We start from the raw sequence: 23,867 nt of genomic DNA, 5'->3' as shown, positions 1-23,867 counted from the left end.
GATGCAGGGAGGTTTTGTAACAGTTAAAAAATAGTTCCTGTCAGCTCTTTGATTCTCATTATTAAAAGGAAACAAGTAGACAAAATGAAAAAGGCAGACATTCACGTCACCAAGCAGAAAAATGTTTCTTTTTTTTTTCCATATGGCTGATTTTGTTTTGCATGTAAAAACAACATACTGATTACCCTCGTGAGCAAGCAGCATCTCTTGAGGTTTTTGACTAACCTAGGAAAACTAGGCCGTTCTTCAGCTTTGTTTAGGGTCATTGGGACGGACTAATGCTGCCATCTAGTGGAATATAGATGTATTGTTTCTCAATGGACTAAGAAAGATAAGGATGCTCTATGAATGTAACGGATGGACCAAATAGTTTATTTGTGTGCAGGATTTGTGCTTCAGTACTCTGTGGACAACACAGAAGAGTGGAAAGACGTGTTCATCAGCTCTACCGAGCGCTCTTTTAAATTGGACAACCTGCGCTGCGGCACTTGGTACAAAGTCAAGCTGGCGGCAAAGAACAGCGTCGGAGCGGGACGCATCAGTGAGATCATCGAGGCTAAGACGCACGGCCGTGGTGAGACACCTATTAAAAAAAATAAAATGGCAAAATCTGAAAAATAAATGTGAAACTGCTTTTTCTAGAACCCCAGTTCAACAAGGACCAACCCGTTTTCACCCACATCAACTCCAGTCACGCCCGCCTCAACCTGCAGGGCTGGGCCAGCGGCGGCTGTCCGATCGGCGTGGTGACACTCGAGTTTCGCCCGAAAGGTGAGTCACTTCCAGGAAAAAAAAAAAAAAGGTAAATGTCTCAACGTGGACGTGTGGGTTCAGGTACTTGGGTATGGCAGAACGTCCGCACCAACGCCACCACTGATGTGTTCCTGGCCGAGCTGCGTGAAGCCACCTGGTACGAACTGAAGATGAAAGCTTGTAACAGTGCCGGCTGTGGAAACCAGAGCTCCCAGTTTGCCACGCTGGATTACGACGGCAGTGAGTTGACAGTCTGATATACTCGTTGGACGTCGAACCGGCTCATTTGATTATCATCGCTTTTTTTTTTTTTGCTCAGGCACAATTCCTCCCATCAAGTCACCCTTGGAAAAGAACGACGACGTCAAGAAGCTGTTTTCTATCGGCTGCCCGGTGATTTTAGTCACTCTTGGTGTGGCGCTCCTCTTTATCGTCCGCAAGAAACGCAAAGAAAAGAGGCTGAAGAGACTGCGAGGTGAGAAGAGAAGTAAAGTAGGACGTGGTGGAGTGTGGTGAGTTGGCAATAAGAACAAAGCAGCCTGGAGATGGAGCTGACTTCAAACAGATTTTGGAATGAAGTTTTACCTCTGCCAAGGAGGGTTTTTTTTTTTTTTTGCTTTGTTTGTTTTGTGTTGTTGGTTAGAACTACCTGTTTCTGAAATTCCTCCGCCCATCCATTTTTAGACACCCCATCATAAAATCAAATTTTCAACAATTTCTTGAGGGCTTGAAACATATGATTGGTTTGCGTGACAGGTATAATTTTACTTTATTTTATTATTTTTATTTATTCTATTTTTCTTTTTTTTTTTTTTTTTATTGTTATTTATTCTATTTTTCAATTTTAATTTGAATTTTTATCGATTTATATAACTGGAAAAAAATCCATGTCTTTTTTTTTCCTCCTAGATGCCAAAAGCCTAGCAGAGATGCTGATCAGGTAAGAAGTCTCTCCTACTCGGGTTTTTAACGGCAACCTCTACAATCCGATCGATCCCATCCCGACTGCAAACGTTTGTCCGTGTGTGCGGCGGCGCAGTAAAAACAACCGAAGCTTTGACACGCCAGTGAAGGGCCCGCCTCAGGGCCCGCGCTTGCACATCGACATCCCGAGAGTGCAGCTGCTGATCGAAGACAAAGAGGGCATCAAGCAGATCGGTGAGAGGAAGGCAGAACCGGCGAGCCGGAGAGACACAGAGTGTTGTTGTCCTCGCATCTGTGCGTGCGTCGCGGCGATAATAAACACAGGACTCGCTTATGCCAACTCCTTCCTGCCTCTGGGACAGGCGAGGACAAGGCCACCATACCTGTGACCGACACGGAGTTCAATCAGACCGGGAACCCGCAAAGCTTCTGCGCAGGTGTGTCCGTTCACCACCCTGCTCTCATCCAGAACACTGGTCCTTTGATTGACATGTCAGACATCAGACCAGGAACCAGTAAGTGATCTTTCTCCTCGTTGGGCCTTCTCACCATCTGAGACAAAAACAAACGTGAGCTAATTTGAAGCAGTGAGCGATAATGAAAATGTCGATATGACAAACGTGTCTTCCTGGTTTGTTGAACCCCACGAGATACGTCTTCGGTGGCCAACGTCCGTCCTCCATTTGAAACGCGTTTGACCTTCCACCCACCAGATCCGGTTTCTAGGAAGAGTGTCAAATCCGCCCACAGCATCAGGAACCGCTACTCCAGTCAGTGGACTCTGACTAAGTGTCAGGCTTCCACGCCGGCCCGGGTTCTCGCCTCGGACTGGCGTACGGTCAGCTCGCAGCACGGCATCACCGTCACAGAAAGCGACAGCTACAGCGCCAGCCTCTCGCAGGATACAGGTTGGCGCTCCACCGCCGTCCCCGTCAGGTTAAGGATGTCGGTAGAGTGACGCCGGAGTGACTTCCTCCCCGCAGATAAGGGTCGTAACAGCATGGTGTCGACCGAGAGCGCCTCGTCGACCTACGAGGAGTTAGCCAGGGCGTACGAGCACGCCAAGCTGGAGGAGCATCTGCAGCACGCCAAATTCGAGATCACCGAGTGCTTCATCTCCGACAGCTCCTCCGATCAGATGACCACGGGCACCAACGACAACGCCGACAGCATGACGTCCATGAGCACGCCCTCCGAACCCGGCATCTGCCGCTTCACCGCCTCGCCGCCCAAGCCCCAGGACTACGATCGCGGCAAGAATGTAGCCGTGCCCATCCCGCACCGCGCCAAGAGTAAGTCTTGTCCTGGTTCTTAGAATAAATCATGATTTAATGTTGGAAATATTTTGATATTGACTTACTTTTGAACTTCTTTGAAAAACACAATTACCTCCAACAGTCATAGAAAAATGTGAACATTGTAAATTATATTATAATACTTGGAATATTAAAAGATAACATTTTTATTAGGATGACATTTAAAAAAAAAAAAGAAATCACCGGGTCATTTTTTACCCACGTATGCATCTAAGGGTCACATCATTGAAATCTCCATATTTTTTGTTTTTGCTTGACTTGTGCAGGTGACTACTGCAACATCCCCCTCTACATGAAGTCGGACCCCTTCTTCCGAAAGCAGTCCGAGCACCATGACCCGTGTCCAGTGGTTCCCCCCCGCGAAGCCTCCATCCGCGGCCTGGCCCAGCGGGCGTACCACACTCAAGGCCGTCACATGACTATGGACTCTGCAAAGCAGCAAGCCCTAACCATGGGCCACTCTGGCCTGTCCAACCTCACCTCCTCTGGGGCATCTTCCGGAGGAGCCTCTGGAGGAGGTGGAGGCGGCATGTCCGCCAGCTCCAGCAGCTCCACGCTCCCTCAGAGGACTCTCACCATGCCGGGCTCCTCGGCAACGGGGGTCCAGAGCGCCGCGGCCGCCGCCGCAGCTACCGCCGCCGCCGCCGCCGGGGCATCATCATCCTCCGGCGGGGCTGTGGGGGCCACGGGAGGCACGCCCGCTGGCGCCTCTTCCTCCTCCTCCAAGATGGGAGGATCCAGAGACTCTCTTTTGGAGAGCAGCTCATCAGGCTTAGGCAGACTACAGAAGCAGAGGGATGGTGGCGCCGGGGCTTACTCCAAGTCGTACACTCTGGTCTAGCCTGACGTCGTGGCGGCTAACTAAGAAGATTAGCGGTCAAATGTGGAGCGGATAAAACACCGACGCCCGGCTCCTCACCCGTGGATGCCTGCGCTGTGCCAGGCTGCAGAGGGGCTGCTCGGGCTCCCATAAGGAGAAGTTGAGGGGGGGGTCTCCACAGCACAGGGGGTTGCCTTTCTTTCTGCCTGATGGCGTGTCTCCCTCTTTTATGTCACCACTTGGCAAAACACGTATGATTTTTTTTTTTTTTGTCCACTTCGACTTCCCCCTCGTCCAACGTATGCACAAAATCCTGGAGGCAGTCGGTTGAATTTCACGCCGGTTCTGTTTTAGGTGCGAAGGAGCTCATATCACGGCATTACGCCGCGGCAGGATGCGTTAACTGTATGCATTTGCCACCACATGTGGTTAAAACACTCCATGAAATTTCTCAGTGAGGGAATTCTCATTTCTGCCGATGGAGAATTTCATTTGACAATTTTTAAGCTTTGCGCGCGCGTGTGTGTGTGTGTGTGTTTGTTTGTTTGTGTGGATATATGTAAATATATACAGTATATGTGCACGTGTGGCAGGCACACAACAACGGTGGACCTTTTTAAAAATCAAAGCTGTATGCCGAGCGTCCAAACAGTAAAAACCCACAGTCCGTTTTGTACTTACGAAGCTGCGTTTTGAATTTTATTTTTTAACGATGATATCGTTTGCCATGGAAAGAAAGGCGAGGGGGGGAACAAGTTACTCTGAAGGTTTGTCGAGATGCCACAAGTGCAGTGGTCATTCCATTTTGTTTAACTTCCCCGGCGTCATTTCCAGACATTAGCAAACACGTAGAAAGAGAAATTGTCACTTCACAAGCCGACTTTTGTCATTGATGGTTAGCCCCCGCCCATCCCCTAAAAAATTGAATACGCAGAGGAACATATTAAAGCGATTAGGGAGAAGTGAATGAATGAATCATTCCAAACACATCTTTGGAATGTTAGGTCAGTAAATAAAAAAGAGCCTCGGTGTATTGAGTTTAGCTTGATGCATGGCGCTGTGTCTTTTTATTTGATTCGATTTTTATTTCTTCACCATTAATTCTCCAATAGCATAATCTCATCACAAAGAATCAATTCCAAAAACAAAAAAAATAGAGTTGCTCCAAATGTTTTGCAATGATCAAACGTAACAAACATTAGGGCTCTCGCAATAGAAAACAATATATGTTTCTTTTAAAATAAAATACTATATGTACATATATATATTTCTATTCAAATATATAGCAAATATATGACTATTGAGACGAAAAAAAACCTATTAAAGCCGTTCTAATTGAAAATATATTAGAAAAGATCATAAGACAATCGCTCCGAAAGAGAACGACAAAGAGGCGAGTGACTTTAACGGGTAGCACAAAGCGTCACGGCCGGCCGGCCGGGAGGAAAGAAGACGATGAGGCGCCGTCATCTTTCTCTCCTGAACTTGGACGCGGCTTGGAAGACAAAGCACAGTCAAGTCGTGGTGTAAGATTGTGTTGCTAGGTAGAAAACAAATAGTGTGTGGTGAGCTTGCTGTTGAAAAAGAAAGAAAAAAAAGTCAAAACAAGAGCAGAACATAGTGGATGGGAAAAGTCTACACACCCCTGTTGAAATGACACATTTTGTGAAATTTACCATTTAAGAAAAATGGTTTCAATTTTTTTTTTCCAGCATTATTGAGAACTATAACCTTAGTTAAAAAATATTAAACAAAGTAATATTTAAAGAGGAAATAAAATATATAAATGAAATAATGTGGTTGCATAAGTGTGCACATCCTCGTATAACTGGAGATGAGGCTGTGTTCAGAACCAATCACATTCAATCTGATGTTAAATGGAAATTAGCACACAACTGCCAACTTTTGCCCCCCCCCCCGAAAAACCTCAGTTTTTGACTTTTGCAACCACCTGTTCGCAGTCATTTTTACTTTCTCTCTTAAAAATATATTTTATATTTTACATAATTTATTTATTTTTTAATTTATTTTTGGATGTATTTATCTGAGTCATTTTTACTTTCCCTCTTAAAAATACATTTTGTATTTTACATAATTTATTTTTTTTATAGCGTTGTCGTTTTTTCATACGCATTTGAACAGGGGTGTGTAGACTTTTGATATCCACTGCACAGTTAAGTGAGTGAGCCTGTTGTAATATGTTGTATTGTACCTTACAAATGTGTGTTCACCAACGATGCCATCGCACCCTACTGGACTATTTTCTGCGTCACTTTAGCCTTTACGTTTCCACTTCATGTACTCCGTTTTGCAGAAACAAATTTTACGTTCTGTCACGCGCCTATCGGATACAATGACAAAATGTCCGCTACCGGTCAAATTTCCAAGACACATTGATCTGATGTCAGTTTGCTTAAAGTAAATCCAATGTCTCCTACAGAAAAAGCTCGTGTGAAGGTTCTAAATGGAAATGCAATGCCGTTGAGGACGTTTGATTTTGAATGCAAATGGAGTATTTTCAATCCATGTTGAAGAAAAATGTGAAGCATCCTCGGTTTTGGGAATCCCCTCCCCAAATGCTTTGTCATCAGCTCAACCAATCAGAGGCCCCTATGACATCATTTCTATTTCATCAGTAGAAACCCTGTGTACATAGGAAAAGTGTTTTTGTATAAATGACGACTATTTTCAACATCTTCACTAGATACCAGGGCACAATGTAAACTTTAAATTGAAGTTATTGTATTGAAGCGAGAGGACTTAATGGAAAACTATTTAAAAAAAATGAATAGAATTATAAAGAAATTGTTTTATCTTGATTTTGTGAAACAAGTCAGGGTGGACCATGCACAATTCAAATATGATTTCTTCTTTTACAGGACATTTGGTTGCATTGTCTTCTTTGGTTTGGTTTTGTTAAAGTTTGAATCCCGCTTGAGGACAGAAGCATTTGCATGTTGTGAACATTCTGCTGGTTGCCAAGTGGCAAATGCTGAAACGAGGGGTCATGAAAACATTTTGAAAAAGCAGCGCTTGGTCCTTCATTCCTATTTTGCGGGCAAACGTTTGCTTGGATTTGCAATTGCTTGTGTTGAACTCGACATTTTCTTTTTCTATGAAAATAAACAAAATGCAGGAAAAAAATACTCAACACCTTGTGCAATAAAGCTATCTTTTTATGAACTGTGATATATTGGTCTTTTTTTTTTTTCTTACATTGTAGATTTATGTTGTTGGTCGTTTTCCATCACAATCCACAGGACATGGATGAAAAAAAATCATTTGGATTTGTTTGGGAATCTCGCAGAATATATCTTACAGGATGTTTTTTTTAAAGCATTACTTATATTATTTAAAAAAAAAAACATCACTCGGAAACTCCATCAGGTACACTGCCATTTTCAGGTGTTCCTAATAACAGGCCACTTCATTAGGGAAAAATCATGGTCAAAATTTAAATGAAAGTGAAAAGTGCCACACCCAAACAACCCCCCACTTTCTGATTGGCTGTTTGATCTGTGACGTCACAAGGACACTCCATTAGGTACACCGCCATTTTCAGGTGTACCTAATCACAGGCCACTTCATTAGGGAAAAATCATGGTCAAAATTTAAATGAAAGTGAAAAGTGCCACACCCAAACAACCCCCCACTTTCTGATTGGCTGGTGGATCTGTGACGTCACAAGGACACTCCATTAGGTACACCGCCATTTTCAGGTGTACCTAATCACAGGCCACTTCATTAGGGAAAAATCATGGTCAAAATTTAAATGAAAGTGAAAAGTGCCACACCCAAACAACCCCCCACTTTCTGATTGGCTGGTGGATCTGTGACGTCACAAGGACACTCCATTAGGTACACCGCCATTTTCAGGTGTACCTAATCACAGGCCACTTCATTAGGGAAAAATCAGGGTCAAAATTTAAATGAAAGTGAAAAGTGCCACACCCAAACAACCCCCCACTTTCTGATTGGCTGTTTGATCTGTGACGTCACAAGGACACTCCATTAGGTACACCGCCATTTTCAGGTGTACCTAATCACAGGCCACTTCATTAGGGAAAAATCAGGGTCAAAATTTAAATGAAAGTGAAAAGTGCCACACCCAAACAACCCCCCACTTTCTGATTGGCTGGTGGATCTGTGACGTCACAAGGACACTCCATTAGGTACACCGCCATTTTCAGGTGTACCTAATCACAGGCCACTTCATTAGGGAAAAATCATGGTCAAAATTTAAATGAAAGTGAAAAGTGCCACACCCAAACAACCCCCCACTTTCTGATTGGCTGGTTGATCTGTGACGTCACAAGGACACTCCATTAGGTACACCGCCATTTTCAGGTGTACCTAATCACAGGCCACTTCATTAGGGAAAAATCATGGTCAAAATTTAAATGAAAGTGAAAAGTGCCACACCCAAACAACCCCCCACTTTCTGATTGGCTGTTTGATCTGTGACGTCACAAGGACACTCCATTAGGTACACCGCCATTTTCAGGTGTACCTAATCACAGGCCACTTCATTAGGGAAAAATCATGGTCAAAATTTAAATGAAAGTGAAAAGTGCCACACCCAAACAACCCCCCACTTTCTGATTGGCTGGTGGATCTGTGACGTCACAAGGACACTCCATTAGGTACACCGCCATTTTCAGGTGTACCTAATCACAGGCCACTTCATTAGGGAAAAATCATGGTCAAAATTTAAATGAAAGTGAAAAGTGCCACACCCAAACAACCCCCCACTTTCTGATTGGCTGGTGGATCTGTGACGTCACAAGGACACTCCATTAGGTACACCGCCATTTTCAGGTGTACCTAATCACAGGCCACTTCATTAGGGAAAAATCAGGGTCAAAATTTAAATGAAAGTGAAAAGTGCCACACCCAAACAACCCCCCACTTTCTGATTGGCTGTTTGATCTGTGACGTCACAAGGACACTCCATTAGGTACACCGCCATTTTCAGGTGTACCTAATCACAGGCCACTTCATTAGGGAAAAATCAGGGTCAAAATTTAAATGAAAGTGAAAAGTGCCACACCCAAACAACCCCCCACTTTCTGATTGGCTGGTGGATCTGTGACGTCACAAGGACACTCCATTAGGTACACCGCCATTTTCAGGTGTACCTAATCACAGGCCACTTCATTAGGGAAAAATCATGGTCAAAATTTAAATGAAAGTGAAAAGTGCCACACCCAAACAACCCCCCACTTTCTGATTGGCTGTTTGATCTGTGACGTCACAAGGACACTCCATTAGGTACACCGCCATTTTCAGGTGTACCTAATCACAGGCCACTTCATTAGGGAAAAATCAGGGTCAAAATTTAAATGAAAGTGAAAAGTGCCACACCCAAACAACCCCCCACTTTCTGATTGGCTGGTGGATCTGTGACGTCACAAGGACACTCCATTAGGTACACCGCCATTTTCAGGTGTACCTAATCACAGGCCACTTCATTAGGGAAAAATCATGGTCAAAATTTAAATGAAAGTGAAAAGTGCCACACCCAAACAACCCCCCACTTTCTGATTGGCTGGTGGATCTGTGACGTCACAAGGACACTCCATTAGGTACACCGCCATTTTCAGGTGTACCTAATCACAGGCCACTTCATTAGGGAAAAATCATGGTCAAAATTTAAATGAAAGTGAAAAGTGCCACACCCAAACAACCCCCCACTTTCTGATTGGCTGGTGGATCTGTGACGTCACAAGGACACTCCATTAGGTACACCGCCATTTTCAGGTGTACCTTATCACAGGCCACTTCATTAGGGAAAAATCAGGGTCAAAATTTAAATGAAAGTGAAAAGTGCCACACCCAAACAACCCCCCACTTTCTGATTGGCTGGTGGATCTGTGACGTAACAAGGACACTCCATTAGGTACACCGCCATTTTCAGGTGTACCTAATCACAGGCCACTTCATTAGGGAAAAATCATGGTCAAAATTTAAATGAAAGTGAAAAGTGCCACACCCAAACAACCCCCCACTTTCTGATTGGCTGTTTGATCTGTGACGTCACAAGGACACTCCATTAGGTACACCGCCATTTTCAGGTGTACCTAATCACAGGCCACTTCATTAGGGAAAAATCAGGGTCAAAATTTAAATGAAAGTGAAAAGTGCCACACCCAAACAACCCCCCACTTTCTGATTGGCTGTTTGATCTGTGACGTCACAAGGACACTCCATTAGGTACACCGCCATTTTCAGGTGTACCTAATCACAGGCCACTTCATTAGGGAAAAATCAGGGTCAAAATTTAAATGAAAGTGAAAAGTGCCACACCCAAACAACCCCCCACTTTCTGATTGGCTGGTGGATCTGTGACGTCACAAGGACACTCCATTAGGTACACCGCCATTTTCAGGTGTACCTAATCACAGGCCACTTCATTAGGGAAAAATCATGGTCAAAATTTAAATGAAAGTGAAAAGTGCCACACCCAAACAACCCCCCACTTTCTGATTGGCTGGTGGATCTGTGACGTCACAAGGACACTCCATTAGGTACACCGCCATTTTCAGGTGTACCTAATCACAGGCCACTTCATTAGGGAAAAATCAGGGTCAAAATTTAAATGAAAGTGAAAAGTGCCACACCCAAACAACCCCCCACTTTCTGATTGGCTGGTGGATCTGTGACGTCACAAGGACACTCCATTAGGTACACCGCCATTTTCAGGTGTACCTAATCACAGGCCACTTCATTAGGGAAAAATCATGGTCAAAATTTAAATGAAAGTGAAAAGTGCCACACCCAAACAACCCCCCACTTTCTGATTGGCTGGTGGATCTGTGACGTCACAAGGACACACTATTAGGTACACCGCCATTTTCAGGTGTACCTAATCACAGGCCACTTCATTAGGGAAAAATCATGGTCAAAATTTAAATGAAAGTGAAAAGTGCCACACCCAAACAACCCCCCACTTTCTGATTGGCTGGTTGATCCGTGACGTCACAAGGACACTCCATTAGGTACACCGCCATTTTCAGGTGTACCTAATCACAGGCCACTTCATTAGGGAAAAATCATGGTCAAAATTTAAATGAAAGTGAAAAGTGCCACACCCAAACAACCCCCCACTTTCTGATTGGCTGGTGGATCTGTGACGTCACAAGGACACTCCATTAGGTACACCGCCATTTTCAGGTGTACCTAATCACAGGCCACTTCATTAGGGAAAAATCAGGGTCAAAATTTAAATGAAAGTGAAAAGTGCCACACCCAAACAACCCCCCACTTTCTGATTGGCTGTTTGATCTGTGACGTCACAAGGACACTCCATTAGGTACACCGCCATTTTCAGGTGTACCTAATCACAGGCCACTTCATTAGGGAAAAATCAGGGTCAAAATTTAAATGAAAGTGAAAAGTGCCACACCCAAACAACCCCCCACTTTCTGATTGGCTGGTGGATCTGTGACGTCACAAGGACACTCCATTAGGTACACCGCCATTTTCAGGTGTACCTAATCACAGGCCACTTCATTAGGGAAAAATCATGGTCAAAATTTAAATGAAAGTGAAAAGTGCCACACCCAAACAACCCCCCACTTTCTGATTGGCTGGTTGATCTGTGACGTCACAAGGACACTCCATTAGGTACACCGCCATTTTCAGGTGTACCTTATCACAGGCCACTTCATTAGGGAAAAATCATGGTCAAAATTTAAATGAAAGTGAAAAGTGCCACACCCAAACAACCCCCCACTTTCTGATTGGCTGTTTGATCTGTGACGTCACAAGGACACTCCATTAGGTACACCGCCATTTTCAAGTGTTCCTAATAACAGGCCACTTCATTAGGGAAAAATCAGGGTCAAAGCTTAAATGAAACTGAAAAGTGCCACACCCAAACAACCCCCCACTTTCTGATTGGCTGGTTGATCTGTGACGTCACTCGGACACTCCATTAGGTACACCGCCATTTTCAGGTGTTCCTAATATCAGGCCACTTCATTAGGGAAAAACCATGGTCAAAGCTTCACGGAAAGTGAAATGTGCTTACCCCAAGCACCCACTAGAGGGCGCCATGTTGCATACAAAGAAAAAATCCATTGGACTGCAACGGTATGCCATTGTTTTGCATTTATTTGTTCACCATGAACATATAAATAATTACTTTATATTCATACATCAACATATGACTAGTCCAGACAAGTCCAGAACCTTCCATATCCCACAAGACCTATGGCAGTAAAAACAGCAGCGCTTACACCCAAATCCATGAGAAACCAAAATATGAGATGTAACAAATACAAATTATTTTCCAGAAATTAAAGGGAACAATAATCTATTCCAAAAATACAAATAACAGGAGTGTCTGCCTTCTATTATCTAATTGTACTCTACTGTTTGAAACATAATTTTACATTTGAAAAAAAAAAAAAAACATTCTATACAAAATATAAAAATATTCTGGCTCTTCATGTTTCTTCCCTCTAAATAAGGTGCTTAAATATTAAGATGGCCTTTTGTAAACTACATAAACATTGTTAAATGAATTAAGACCAGTAAATTAATTAATTATACATTAAATTATTATGAATGATTAATATTACTTCATTTGAAATATTTTTTCTAAAGGCAGGCTAATTTTTTGCAGTGTTTTTGTTGGATCGCATTAGCTTGTATCGTAGTTAAATAAAGATTTTCTTGAAGATGAAATGCAAAGTATTGAAATTTCAAGTTAAACACCTAAACTGTATTTAGGTGGTGATTCTTATATTTGCCACTAGAGGGAGCTCTAGCAGTATGTTGCACTTCCAAACAAGTCCAACTGATCTATTTGCCATTCTTTAACTTCTTCTGCTGAAACTTCCTGAAGTGAGTCTGGATGGTGGCCGCGGCCTTGTCCACGGGGCTGAGGGGGGGTGGGCCTAACACCTCAGTGCAGCACGTGCCGTTACTGGCGTTGGAATCTGTTTGGGAAAGGAAGACACACAATTTGGGTGGGGGCAATGAGACACAGGGTTGCAAAATTTAAATTTTATAGATGGTGACAAAACCAGAATGAGCAGCACAATGTCCAAGAAAAATGTTTTCCTTACACTTTCTGTACACACCCATGCTGTTCCTTCTGAAGCTATCCAGCTGCAAGACAAACGAAAACAAAATTTTGAAGACAACAGTCGGAACGAGATGCCTTCCCAAACAACAACAGCTGAGTAGAAAGAAGGTTTTCCTGTTTTGGTTGCGTTGCTGCTAAGTGGACACTATGGAGCCGTGATACCACTAAAGGAGTGGTACTTGGACGCCCTCTTGTGGTACTGTTTGGTTTTACAGCTAGCGTAGTCATGCTGAGCCAATTAGATAACACGCAGTGGGAAAAGTTGAGTGAGGTCAGATGAAGCTTAACTTTTACATTGACAAGGTGCATGTCATAAATTACAAAGGCATCATTTGTGATTCATTGAATAAATAACAAGTTAAGCTCTCATCAAATGAAAAAACAACAATTTGCATTGGCGACAAAATAACTAGTGTAGTGAATCGTTCTTTGTTTTCTGTTTTAAATGTCAAATACAAACGTGACAAAAATTCTAGCCTGACACAACAGACACTCTCCAAAGAGTGACGTCCAAACTAAGACGAGAATGCTGAGTTGCGTGAGCGAGCGGCATCAGATACAAAGTGACGTGATCAGGCATCTGGACTGCTATGCGACCGGGAACATTTGTTACATTCTTTCAACTGTCAAATCAGATATGCTGGGACAACGTGCGCAAGAAAAGTACTCTGCCACGTGCATGACGAGCCCTGTCCCTGATGTAACGACTTCCAACACAAATCGCCTTGATTGGGATTTGCAGCCAAAGCACAGCGGGAGAAGCCTCGAGTCTGAATGCTAAAGGCTAAAGGCTAGAGCTGCTTAGCCCCACACATTTGGCTAGGTGCCCGCTCCGATCATTTCAACACGCAACATTGAATTCAACAACCGGGTCAGAGGTCATCTCTAGGAGGGGGGCGAGGGCAATAAATCATTTTGACCAACCATTGCATTGCCTCCAAACTAGGAATTGTATTGAATGGCGTTCCAAGTTTCATAACATAACATGCCATTAGAGACTGTTACCTGATTTCTTTTAACATTCTCAATCTCCAAAATGGTTTAAATTTGACCCATATATATAAATATATAAAATATATCTAAACATAACGTTTCCAACCTCATCTGCTTTGCTGCTTCTGCGGCTGTGTGACACGGAATGCACCTGCCAGGGCAAAGGCTGAGACACAATGTAAGGCAGAGGCTCCTGCTGGTGACCAAAGTGCTCCCCTATCTGCAAACGCAAAGCATAGTTATTACAAAAGGTCAAACACACATTAGCTGCAATTTCAAATTCTACATGAGCATGACGAGAATATCTTGTCATGCATTATTAGTAGCACCGCCCCCCACCCCCCCTCAATCAGAGATTTTCCATTAAACATTGTTTGTACAAGTTGGTTTTTGGTCAATTGGATGAATATGAACACGAGAGCAGAACTTAAAACTTAATAAAATGTTATTTACATTAAAAAAGTCAATTTATTAGGACACTTACACAATATTATTTTTAGATCCAAAATTGCCAAGCAGTAAATTGATTATGTAAACATTACATTTTGCAATTATGTACGACTTCACTACATATTTCTGTTTTCCCTTGAGTAAAAAATATTTATACTCCACATTGGCAGCTTCACACAGGTAAAAAAAAAATCTAGAATAGATGGATTCAAAAAATTATCTGCCGGCATGAATGCTATCAACCAGCTGCCATACATTAATTTGAAAAAATCCTCATCACGGCCTTACCGATTGCACGACTCGGACCATCACGTACATGGCCGTTAGCATGGTGATCAACATCCTGCCCACTTGAACGTTCCCTACGATACTCCTTATGCCCTGAGCGTGCTCTCCACAATGAAGCCGAAGGGACACTATGGAGGCGCACAGGCGAGAAGATTGAAGAGCGGCTCAACAAGGCCAATCGACTTGATTATGGCAACTCGCACTTGCTCCTAGATCCACACACACACACGCACGCACGCACTTTACTCCCACGGTGTCTGACACATGAAGGTATAAAAGCTTTGCAAGGCATCTTAAAGAGCTTTGTAGGACATAAATAGAGAGGCGCTAATCTTTTTCCTCTGCACAGCAACTTATCCCTCAGGTGTGCTCGCATCCTTCCCCACAGGACTGCAAGCTCACTTTGTATTAGTTAGCCATCAAATAAATAAAACAATAGCCATCAAATGTCACATACACACAACAATTTACCTATCAAAGGGAAAATGAAAGACGTAAGATGATTCATGAGCAGGTTGATATCATATTTTGCAGCCAAATTCCAGGAATAGTTGTATGTGCGTTGTTATGACTGGACATTGATCGTGTCAGACAAAGAATGTCGAACCAGTCGTGCCACTTAATTAGTATGTTCATGCATGTGACTTATTGATAAGACAAGAGGAGGAATGTGTGGACAGATGCCTATAAGAGCTTCACAGCGAGACAGCTGCCGCTGACTTCTGAATATATGTGAAGGAATACGTCCCGTGTTTCTTACCATGGCTAATCTGAAAAAAGTAAAAGAGAGATAAGGTAAGCACAGGCAGAATCTACGTATTGAAAAAGAACATGCTGCTGTTTTGAAATGATATGAAACCAATTGTGTGTCAGGGATTTGTATCCATGCATTTGAATTACATCACAGGCTTTTGCACATTTCCACTAAAGATTGGTGATGTGAAGAAGGCAGAGAAGAAAAAAAGTTAAGCAAAAAGAAGAAGACCATCATGTCAACCAAACTTTCAAAGAGGCTGAGCAGTAAAAGGAAAAGTAAGTTTATTTTTATGTAGATTTTTTAAATTATTATTATTATTATTAACAATTACTATAAATATGTTATCATTGTTGGAAATAATTGCGCTGGTCTGATCGTAACTTTTCCACGGCACTAAATTTTTGTCAAGATAATTTCAGCACACAACAAAGGACTGCAAAAGTACTGCACCAGGCTAAGTTAGCATTAGCATGTCAGTTTAGTTTGAACCTTAGAGTGACCTGGTAATGACAACATACTCGACCAATGAGCAACTAGCAGTGGTTTATGTTGCCAATTGACACAACACGGCTCACCGAGTTGTACCAATACTACCACTTAGTATTTATCAAAAGGAAAAACTGTTTGTGCTTCATTCAAACCAGAGCCCCCGAAGAACAAGGCTGAAGTTCTCATCCAACTTGGTCTGGAGGCTTTCTATCCCTCCCAACTGGAACCAGCATCAATATTGGACCTCAATACCTGGATCCTGGACAACCTTACACCTCGAGAAGCAAATGATCTTCCAAAATCTTTCCTTCATAGACTTTGGCTACTGCGCCCAGATTCTCGAAGTACTTGCTGCACAGCCCTCTCAGATACTCTGGCTAGTCCTTCTGAGAGGGTTGATGGATTCCGCTCAACTACCATCAACCCGCTTGATCTGGTGACGGCTGTTTTTTTATGTGCTAATACTTTCCTTCAGCAGGAGATAACAGCACATATTCTGCAATGCCAGTTTGCCGTGCCCCTGATTCTTCCACATGTAGATGATAAAGAACCCAGTAGCTTCCTACTTTGGCCTCTGAGAGGGGTCGTGAGACAATGGAGGTCCCACGCTGAAAAAGTTCAAGAAGCAGTATTGGCAAGTACAGCCATGCCAATGATCTCATGTGTGAGGCTTGGTTCCTGTCGTGTCTCAAAGTCCGAGGTGCTGAATCATGTCATGGGCAGTGAAACATTCCTCCACGAAGGGATGGAAGGAGGACGATTACCTCGAAGCCTCTCCAACGGTCTTGTAGAGACTACATGGTATCTTCCAACAGGGAACTCTAACGCAGACATTTTTCCAGTTCCAGTTGTCTTCTCAAATCTCCGGGGAGATGCAAGCACACATGAGAATTGCCTCTACTTTCTGAGCAAAGTGTCTTCAGCAGTTATTGTTTTCTGTGACAATCCTAACGAGAAAGCAAAAGAACTTCTCGCCTCTTGCAACATAATGGCAAACAAGCTCATTTTGATTGACCTCGCTGAGACTGAGAATTGGAAGGATAGATCAGTGAAGTTTGACAGTAATAGCTTTCAGGAGATGACAGGTCTTCCAGATTCTTCGATCATCTCAGGAAAAGCTTTGAATGCAGAGAACCTTGCGAATGTTCTTTGTGATACCGTCAACCATTTGCTACCAGACTTGAGATTCGTAACACTCGAGGAAGCAGCAAAGTTAGCAGTGACGGTCGGGCTTCATTGCGACGAAGGGACGGTCTGTAAAAAAACCATGGGCAGAGTAGAAGACGTTCTGAAAGGTTTACATGAGGGACCTGATGTGTTCAGGCAGAAGCAACTTCCACTGCAAGGTGCTTTATGGAGCAGATTGGCTGAAATTGAGAAAGATGAAAATCGAAAGAACAAAGAAGGAAAAGAGCTTGATCCTCAATTGCAAAAAGAGAAAAAAGACATCATGGGCAGTTTGAGCAGATACAAAAAGACTCCATCCATGAAGAATTTCACAAATGCTCTTTCAACCACAGATAAAGCTGAGAGAATGTACTTCCTCAATTGGATGAGGGTGAAACTTCGACTGCTGCAGATGCAAAAACAAATCAACCTAAAAGATCTGCTGATAAGTCAGAAGACAATCGAGAAAAACGGCATTCCTGAGCAACCGGACCTTCCGAGTGTAGCTACCGATGCCGAGGATGATGGCTATAGCTTTTGTACAGATTCAACATTTCAGGATGGGGACATAGAGACGATTCCAGATACCAATCAAGAAGTCGTAGATTCAGGAAAAAAAATCGGTTCAAAGCTTATTTACCAAACACAAAACAATGTCGGATCAGAGAATGACTTTGAGGGATCAACCTTTCACAAGACTGCAAAGGAACAAACGTGCCAAGAAATGTTCGTCAAAGATGAGGAAATAGCATCTGTACATTCATGTTTGCGTCGGCTGACGCAAAAAAGAGCTAATAATCTGGCAGTCAACAATTTTGAGAGTGACTTAGGTTTGGAGCATAGTTTTCAAAGTGAAAACAAAGGAACAGAGTCTCTGCAAAATGAATTTCCAATTTCAAAAGATATATCAGGTGAAGATTCTTTGTTGTTGGAAACTGGAACCTTAGATCTTCAAGGGTCTCAATTTAGTGCATCAACAATTCAGGAGTCTTCTAGACAACAAAGCTACCAGGATGTATCTGTTGGAGATCAAACAAGTGCACGGTCATTTTTGCTGAGGTTCAAGCAGCGTCACAATCTGCAGGTCGCTGATTCAGAGCGTGAAGAAGCTTTTCAGACCCAAAACCATGACGAATCAGAAGCTCGACAAAAGAAGCAACTAGGTGAAAAGGCAAGCCTTGAGAATGAATCAGCTTATCACAAGATGGCTGCCGCAGAAGAACAAATAAGCCAAAATACATTTGTTGAAGATGAGGCAATAACATCTACAAAACCATTTTTGCTGGACCTTGAGCAGTTTACAGATAAGGACCTTGAGGTTGCTGATTCAGAGAGTGAAATAGCATTGAAGCACAGTTTTCAAAACGCGACCAATGACGAATCAGAGTCTCTGCCAAATGGACATTATGACTCTTCAAATGAAGAAGAGATCCTGGGTGAAGAAAAGAAATCTCAGAATTCAGATTTTAGAGATGATGAAGCAAGCCCTCAGGAGACTTTTTCCTCAGAAGGACCGCAAGCTGCGTCTACCGAAGGTCAGGTAGCATTTTCACTGGGACTTGAGCACTTTCTGCGCGAGATGGGCCTCATTTTTGAACTCACCCACATCAGCCCCGGTAGCGGGAGCCATAACGAACTGCGACTCCCAAATCTTGCCGCTGACTTGCTCCTCAGCGGGATTCCACTTGAACTCATGGACGGAGACGCTACGAATATTCCCAAGCACTGGCTCGGCAATGTCCTTGCAGAAATTAAACATCGCTTCCCTCAAGACCGATTGAAGGTTCTGACCAGTCTCGGAGTGCATCACGCAAGGAATTCTGAGATCCTTTCGGCGTTATTTGGGGTGACATTTCCAGATGGATACAAAAGCTCCACAAAAGGCCTCTACATGGTTTCTCTTCAAGTACCACCTAAGTTCAAAAAGAAGCTCAACTGTGATTTTCTCCTGCTGATTGATGTCGAGGGACTCTGCTCTTCAACCCACTGTCAATTGAGCACTCTGGTCAAAGACAATGAAATGGCAACTGTGGCAGTTGGAATGAGTGATGTCTTAATTCAAAACCTCTACTCACGCTCCGCTTCTGAGCTTGAGACAAACCTCACAGTTGCGATCAATGCTCTGTTACGCATCAGAGAATGCGGCTCCATGCCCATCTGCAAAGCTATAGTTCAGGATGAAGGGATAAATACCTTATTAGAAGCCACGCAGTTACAACGTGTGTCTAATATTCTGAAAACTGGAGATGCGGACCCGACGATTGATAATTTCAAGAAAACAATTCCCTATGTTAGACCGTGGTACAATGAGCCATTCTCGAAATCAGTTGACACCGAGCACAGTGAGGTGATGCTGAAGTTTAAGCGTACAATGTTTGAGGCATTAAAGGAGACAGTCCCGCCATCAAAAACATGTGGTTGGCAGGATTTGTTGGCCCGTTTGTGTTTTGTTTGGGAAGCAGTCAAATCAGAATCCTTCTCTGTTAGTCTGCAAAATAAAGACATCGGTATGGCGTTGTCAATATTTTGCGCTGAGATTTTCCAGTGGGAGGAAAGTTTGTGGGAACATATGGAAGGTTGGCTCACGCAAGCTGCCAAGACGATCGATTCCACCGAGCCAGATGCTACGGATCCTTCCAGCCAAAACGACTTTCTGTGCGAGTTACAGTATGAAGCGAGACGAGAGGTCAAAAGGGAAGTTAACAAACAGAAGTCACATTTGAAGGCCGGTTTGAAGGAAAATAAGCTTGATGACAACATTACCATATTAAAAAGTATCCTTTTTCGTAAAATGATGGAGCTTGAAGAACGAGTAACAACGACGACAATCGAAAGACTGGAAAGAATCAATGAGGACCATTTTTCTTCCACTCAGCACAACCGAATCGAAATTGTGTTGGAATTGGAGCAGAATGCCAGGGTTCAGACACTTTTAGACAGCAGTGGATCAGAAAACCACTTTGTCAAAGATGAAACTCTAGAAGAAGAATTTGAGAGTGCATGGAAGGAGTCATTGTCCAAATTTGACTTCAGACCTTCAGAAACAGACGATATTACCCAAAGAGTATTGAAACTTCTCACAGCAAACCTCAGCAGCCAGGGTCTCCAAAAACACTCGTATAAGCTTTTGAATTTCGGCCAGAATCAGGCGACGTTCTTTAGAGTGCACGATGAGTACTTTGGATACAGTAGCAGAATGAAAAACTTGTTTGAAAACAACAAATCGCCAAAAGTTAAAGCTCAGCAACTTGCATGCAACGTCATGGAGCATTACAAGCAGTTTGTTGACGAAAAAGTCAGGTTACCGCAAGACTTCTCCGACAGTTACATCACGGAACTTCTCGAGATGATTGATAAAACCTTGGCAGAAGCACAATTGGAAATCAGAACAGCCTTTGGGGTCGATCTAAAAGTCTTTGTTTGTAACGCCGCTTGCAGAGATTTCCAAAAAGTCCACAATCGCTTCGCTAAGGACGGAGAACTCCTGAAGTCCATTAAAGCCAAAAAAAGGGTACTCAAGGCTGATTTCATTTATCAGTTCAGAAAGAGAGACCAGCGTCAAAGGTTGGCTCATAGGTTCATTTCGGACATCATCCGACCTATAGTGATGAACTATGTCTATGAACCTCTCGGCATGCAAATTGCAGAGGAGATCCAAAGTAAATCCCCAAAACATCTCTCCCCACAAGCCTTCCACAAGAGTTTGCTGGAAGAGATTATTATGAAAGACCAATTTGAAAGCTTCACAGAGTACTTATTTTCCTATGACACCTTCAGGTTGAGGAAGCTCCAGGAGACAGTCGTGACTTATTTGTCAGACTGGAATGTGAATACGTGGAGGCTCCAGCGTCTCGGAGAGATCATCGGTAACGTCGCATCAGCTGTGAGCCAAGTCACAGTAGGCGACAGTGAAATGCTAAGTGACACCAAGCCAATTCTAAAGCAAGTGTGTCTCATTCTGGAGGATTCTGGAGACACGTGTATTCCCTGGGAGTCTTTGGAGGGACCACTCTATAGTATCACCACGGAATGGGATCACTTTGTCACATATTTCATGGAGTTGCTGGCGGAACTCCGCCTGAACCTTGCCCAGACTTTTTCCCAACACATGAGTGGTGACCAACTACTTGACCACCTTCCCACTCAGCCAAGAGACTGCCTTTTCAAAAAACTCAAAGGCTGCGATGCCCAATGTCCAGTTTGCAGTGCACCATGTGAAGTTGGACAAACTGGACATGAGGTTCACAAGACCTTGCTCCACAGGCCCAAATGCATGTTGGAGCACACTTCTCTGATCAGCCCTGAAAGCATCAGCCCAGATGACCTGGAACCGCAAGATGTCACTGTGGCTTGCTGGGAACTCCAAGACCTCCATCCAGACTGGAATCTTTCAGCCAAAGAGGAGAGCAGCAGTCCTTACTGGAGGTATGCTCAAAGATGTCATAAGAAGTGTCACATCCAGATCCAGAATGTAAAAATTTGAAGCACCTGTGGCTAAAGGCAAACTCTGGCAGGGTTTATATGTCCCGGACCTGGATTTGACACCTCTGGATGACATTGGTCTTTTCTCAATATCAATCTTTGTGTCAACTAATCATTTTTCTTTCCTTTAAAGGTATGTGTTAGCAAGATTTAGCGAGAGGTTCGCAAAGAAATACAATCAGAAGCCACCAGTGATCCCAGAAGAGTGGAAGGCCATCACAAAAAAAGAAGCCTTGGACAGTCTGAGGGACAACTTCCTTCTCAGTGGACACCTTTAAACGATATCCAAGTGCATTGAAATTTGTAAAAAATTTTCCTGCTCGCCCTGTGTTTTGGACAAAAGGAACAAAAATTGCTTGTCATTAAATCAATGCTTTCCGTGACTTAAAAAAAAAGCTATATTTGTTTTAGCTAGCTATCACTAGCTAGCTCACATATACACTTGTGATGGAAACGACATCACAAAACCCAAAATCCCGATTGGTCGAATAACTCGAGGATCACTTGGCAACTCAGGTCTGGAATCTGCTTGGGTAAAAGTTGTAACGTCGTAAGGGGCTGATTGATTGTACTTTAACCATCTGGACTTCGATAATTTCTACGAGTTATGACACATCCACTGCACTTAAATTGCGAATGAAGGCGGCCTTACAGAAGAGGAGTGATTCATCACTGACAATAGAGGCTGTTTGGAAATTATGATCACGGAGGTTTGCAGAGAATGTGAATGTCATTGAAATCAATCAACAAAATAAAGCATGTGTGAAAAGGCCTTACACATTGAAGAAGAGTGTGTGTGTTTTTTTCTTAATCTATTTGAAAAAAATCTAATACATTCATTGAATAAATAGACTTTAATTATGACTAAATATAAATCTTTGGAGGCATAGCAATACATTTTATAACACATCTGAAGTAGATAAGATTTTCCTGTCACCCACGACTATGCCCACGCGAACACTAGATTGGAGAACTGATTAAAATGTTGCTGTTATGTAATTGGCCACCATTGGCATGCAAGTTCTTCATAGGATTGCGACAGACTAATAGAATGCAACATTTTAAGAATGGATCGTTTTCTCAGGGAGCGTTGAACTCCCGCTAAGAGACGACAATCTTGGCCAAAATTGGATAAGAACAAATAGAGGCAATTACAGACCTTCACAAAAAACGAAATTGTGTATTACAGGCACGCACACGCGACTGAAAATTCCCCACAAGTGCCTCTGTCTAATTTAACGTGCTCCAGGAAGAAGCGGCATCATGCTCTCTGCAGTGGACATGCTTGGAAAAGCGTAGACACAAAGGTGGCAACTGATTTGAAGATTAAGGTATAAACTTTGCAGTTTTGGTAATTTTTATCCAAGAGAGACCTTTGCACTGAAAAAAAAAAATTGAGAATGAATGAGAATCTTAACGCCACAGATATGTATTTGCATCAATCATGAAACAACGCTAATGCTACATATTGTGTCCGGTTACATTGAATTGCTTTTTGGTTTACAGACACCTGTCATTCAAGGAACGACAAAATCAATCACATGGTCAATTGTCCTCCGTTTTCAACAAAATGATGTCCTCGCAGAATTCTTTGACATATAGTAATCAATATCCTTTGCCAGAACACACACACAAAACTCTATTGATTCTCCCATTTGTAGCAGTGTGAAATGGCCACAAAAGAGATTTTGATCGTCAGACCTTTTTCGCACACCCATCCATACTTAACACAAAGAGCCCCCTGACTTCAAGAGGGAGGCAAGGAAATTGAAAAGAAATCCTGCAAAGGGAATGGCCGTTTTTGTTTTTTTTTTAAACAAGGTGTTGCTGTGACAAAGAGATAACGCCAAACAGACGCACAAATAGGATTGAATGTCTACGAAAATCTTCACGGCAAATCTATATAAAGCCGAACGGATTGTCCCTAGAAAGCACCAGTGCCGATCAAAGCGATGGAAGAGCTGGAGAAGAATGCAAATTGAGGTATGTCATTGAGGAGCAACATGCTAGCACTGGTCGGTGTTAAATATTTGAATAAATTAAACACACAAACCAACCCGCCTCCCTTTTCGACGAGTCATATAAAACAAAGCGTGAAATGAAGTGTTGATTATGTACTTGCTGAAATAAATCAAAGCCAATGAGAAAGTGAAATATAACATTGATGGTGTTTCTTAATAATGTCGTTTAAGTTGAAAGAAATTGCTCTTTCTTTTGATGATGGGCTTTCAATGTAAGTGGAGTGTTTTGGTGGGCCATTTGGTGGTCTTTTTGCAGTCCGCACAGTCATTACAAACAACTCTGAAGCATAGCGTGTCGTGTCACACCCCGCTG

The 23,867-nt window shown here is 42.9% G+C and overlaps 3 protein-coding genes across 4 annotated transcripts in view; 2 read left to right on the top strand and 1 right to left on the bottom strand.

Annotated features, from left to right (window-relative positions):
• dscaml1 (Down syndrome cell adhesion molecule like 1) overlaps positions 1-6,996 on the top strand; it is a 58,542-nt gene extending 51,546 nt beyond the window's left edge. The window contains exons 26-35 of the mRNA XM_085916281.1: positions 386-574; positions 643-771; positions 835-993; positions 1,073-1,228; positions 1,663-1,693; positions 1,793-1,911; positions 2,040-2,192; positions 2,391-2,585; positions 2,661-2,969; positions 3,260-6,996. Coding sequence (XP_085772407.1) covers positions 386-574; positions 643-771; positions 835-993; positions 1,073-1,228; positions 1,663-1,693; positions 1,793-1,911; positions 2,040-2,192; positions 2,391-2,585; positions 2,661-2,969; positions 3,260-3,834 — 2,015 coding nt within the window. The 3' untranslated portion in view covers positions 3,835-6,996. The remainder of the gene's footprint in view (positions 1-385; positions 575-642; positions 772-834; positions 994-1,072; positions 1,229-1,662; positions 1,694-1,792; positions 1,912-2,039; positions 2,193-2,390; positions 2,586-2,660; positions 2,970-3,259) is intronic.
• A 4,921-nt stretch (positions 6,997-11,917) lies between these two features.
• LOC147054293 (uncharacterized) lies at positions 11,918-14,796 on the bottom strand. The gene is made up of 4 exons (XM_085915870.1): positions 14,639-14,796; positions 14,007-14,120; positions 12,888-12,930; positions 11,918-12,758 (listed from the first exon to the last, which is right to left on the bottom strand). The coding sequence occupies exons 1-4, from the start codon at positions 14,690-14,692 to the stop codon at positions 12,622-12,624; spliced, it is 348 nt and encodes a 115-aa protein (XP_085771996.1). The 5' UTR covers positions 14,693-14,796; the 3' UTR covers positions 11,918-12,621.
• A 507-nt stretch (positions 14,797-15,303) lies between these two features.
• Positions 15,304-22,321, top strand: gvin1l2 (GTPase, very large interferon inducible 1-like 2). Of its 2 annotated transcripts, none has more exons than XM_085916785.1 (4): positions 15,304-15,433; positions 15,569-15,670; positions 16,040-21,476; positions 21,667-22,321. In XM_085916785.1, exons 2-4 carry the CDS (start codon positions 15,628-15,630, stop codon positions 21,809-21,811), a joined length of 5,625 nt encoding a protein of 1,874 aa, XP_085772911.1. In that variant the 5' UTR covers positions 15,304-15,433; positions 15,569-15,627; the 3' UTR covers positions 21,812-22,321. The 2 variants fall into 2 exon arrangements, with proteins under 2 accessions (XP_085772911.1, XP_085772912.1); XM_085916786.1 differs by having other exon boundaries at positions 15,311-15,433; positions 15,546-15,670.
• The last annotated feature ends 1,546 nt before the right edge of the window (positions 22,322-23,867 follow it).

Source organism: Syngnathus leptorhynchus, chromosome 7 (assembly GCF_054491065.1).
Source record: "Syngnathus leptorhynchus isolate UIUO chromosome 7, UIUO_Slep, whole genome shotgun sequence".
In the NCBI taxonomy this organism is placed as follows: Eukaryota; Metazoa; Chordata; class Actinopteri; order Syngnathiformes; family Syngnathidae; genus Syngnathus; species Syngnathus leptorhynchus.
The sequence above is the reverse complement of the archived record's forward strand: the minus strand, read 5'-3'. Positions and strand labels throughout refer to the sequence as shown.

Excerpts from the sequence above, each read along its gene's own strand:
- gvin1l2 (XM_085916785.1), top strand. The coding sequence starts at position 15,628 with ATGTCAACCAAACTTTCAAAGAGGCTGAGCAGTAAAAGGAAAA. Across the intron at positions 15,671-16,039 it reads GCTGAGCAGTAAAAGGAAAA|AGCCCCCGAAGAACAAGGCT; the intron begins GTAAGTTTATTT and ends CATTCAAACCAG. Across the intron at positions 21,477-21,666 it reads AGCAGCAGTCCTTACTGGAG|GTATGTGTTAGCAAGATTTA; the intron begins GTATGCTCAAAG and ends TTTCCTTTAAAG.
- LOC147054293 (XM_085915870.1), bottom strand. The coding sequence starts at position 14,692 with ATGTTGATCACCATGCTAACGGCCATGTACGTGATGGTCCGAGTCGTG. Across the intron at positions 12,931-14,006 it reads GAAGCAGCAAAGCAGATGAG|CTGGATAGCTTCAGAAGGAA; the intron begins GTTGGAAACGTT and ends TTTGTCTTGCAG. Across the intron at positions 12,759-12,887 it reads CATGGGTGTGTACAGAAAGT|ATTCCAACGCCAGTAACGGC; the intron begins GTAAGGAAAACA and ends TTTCCCAAACAG.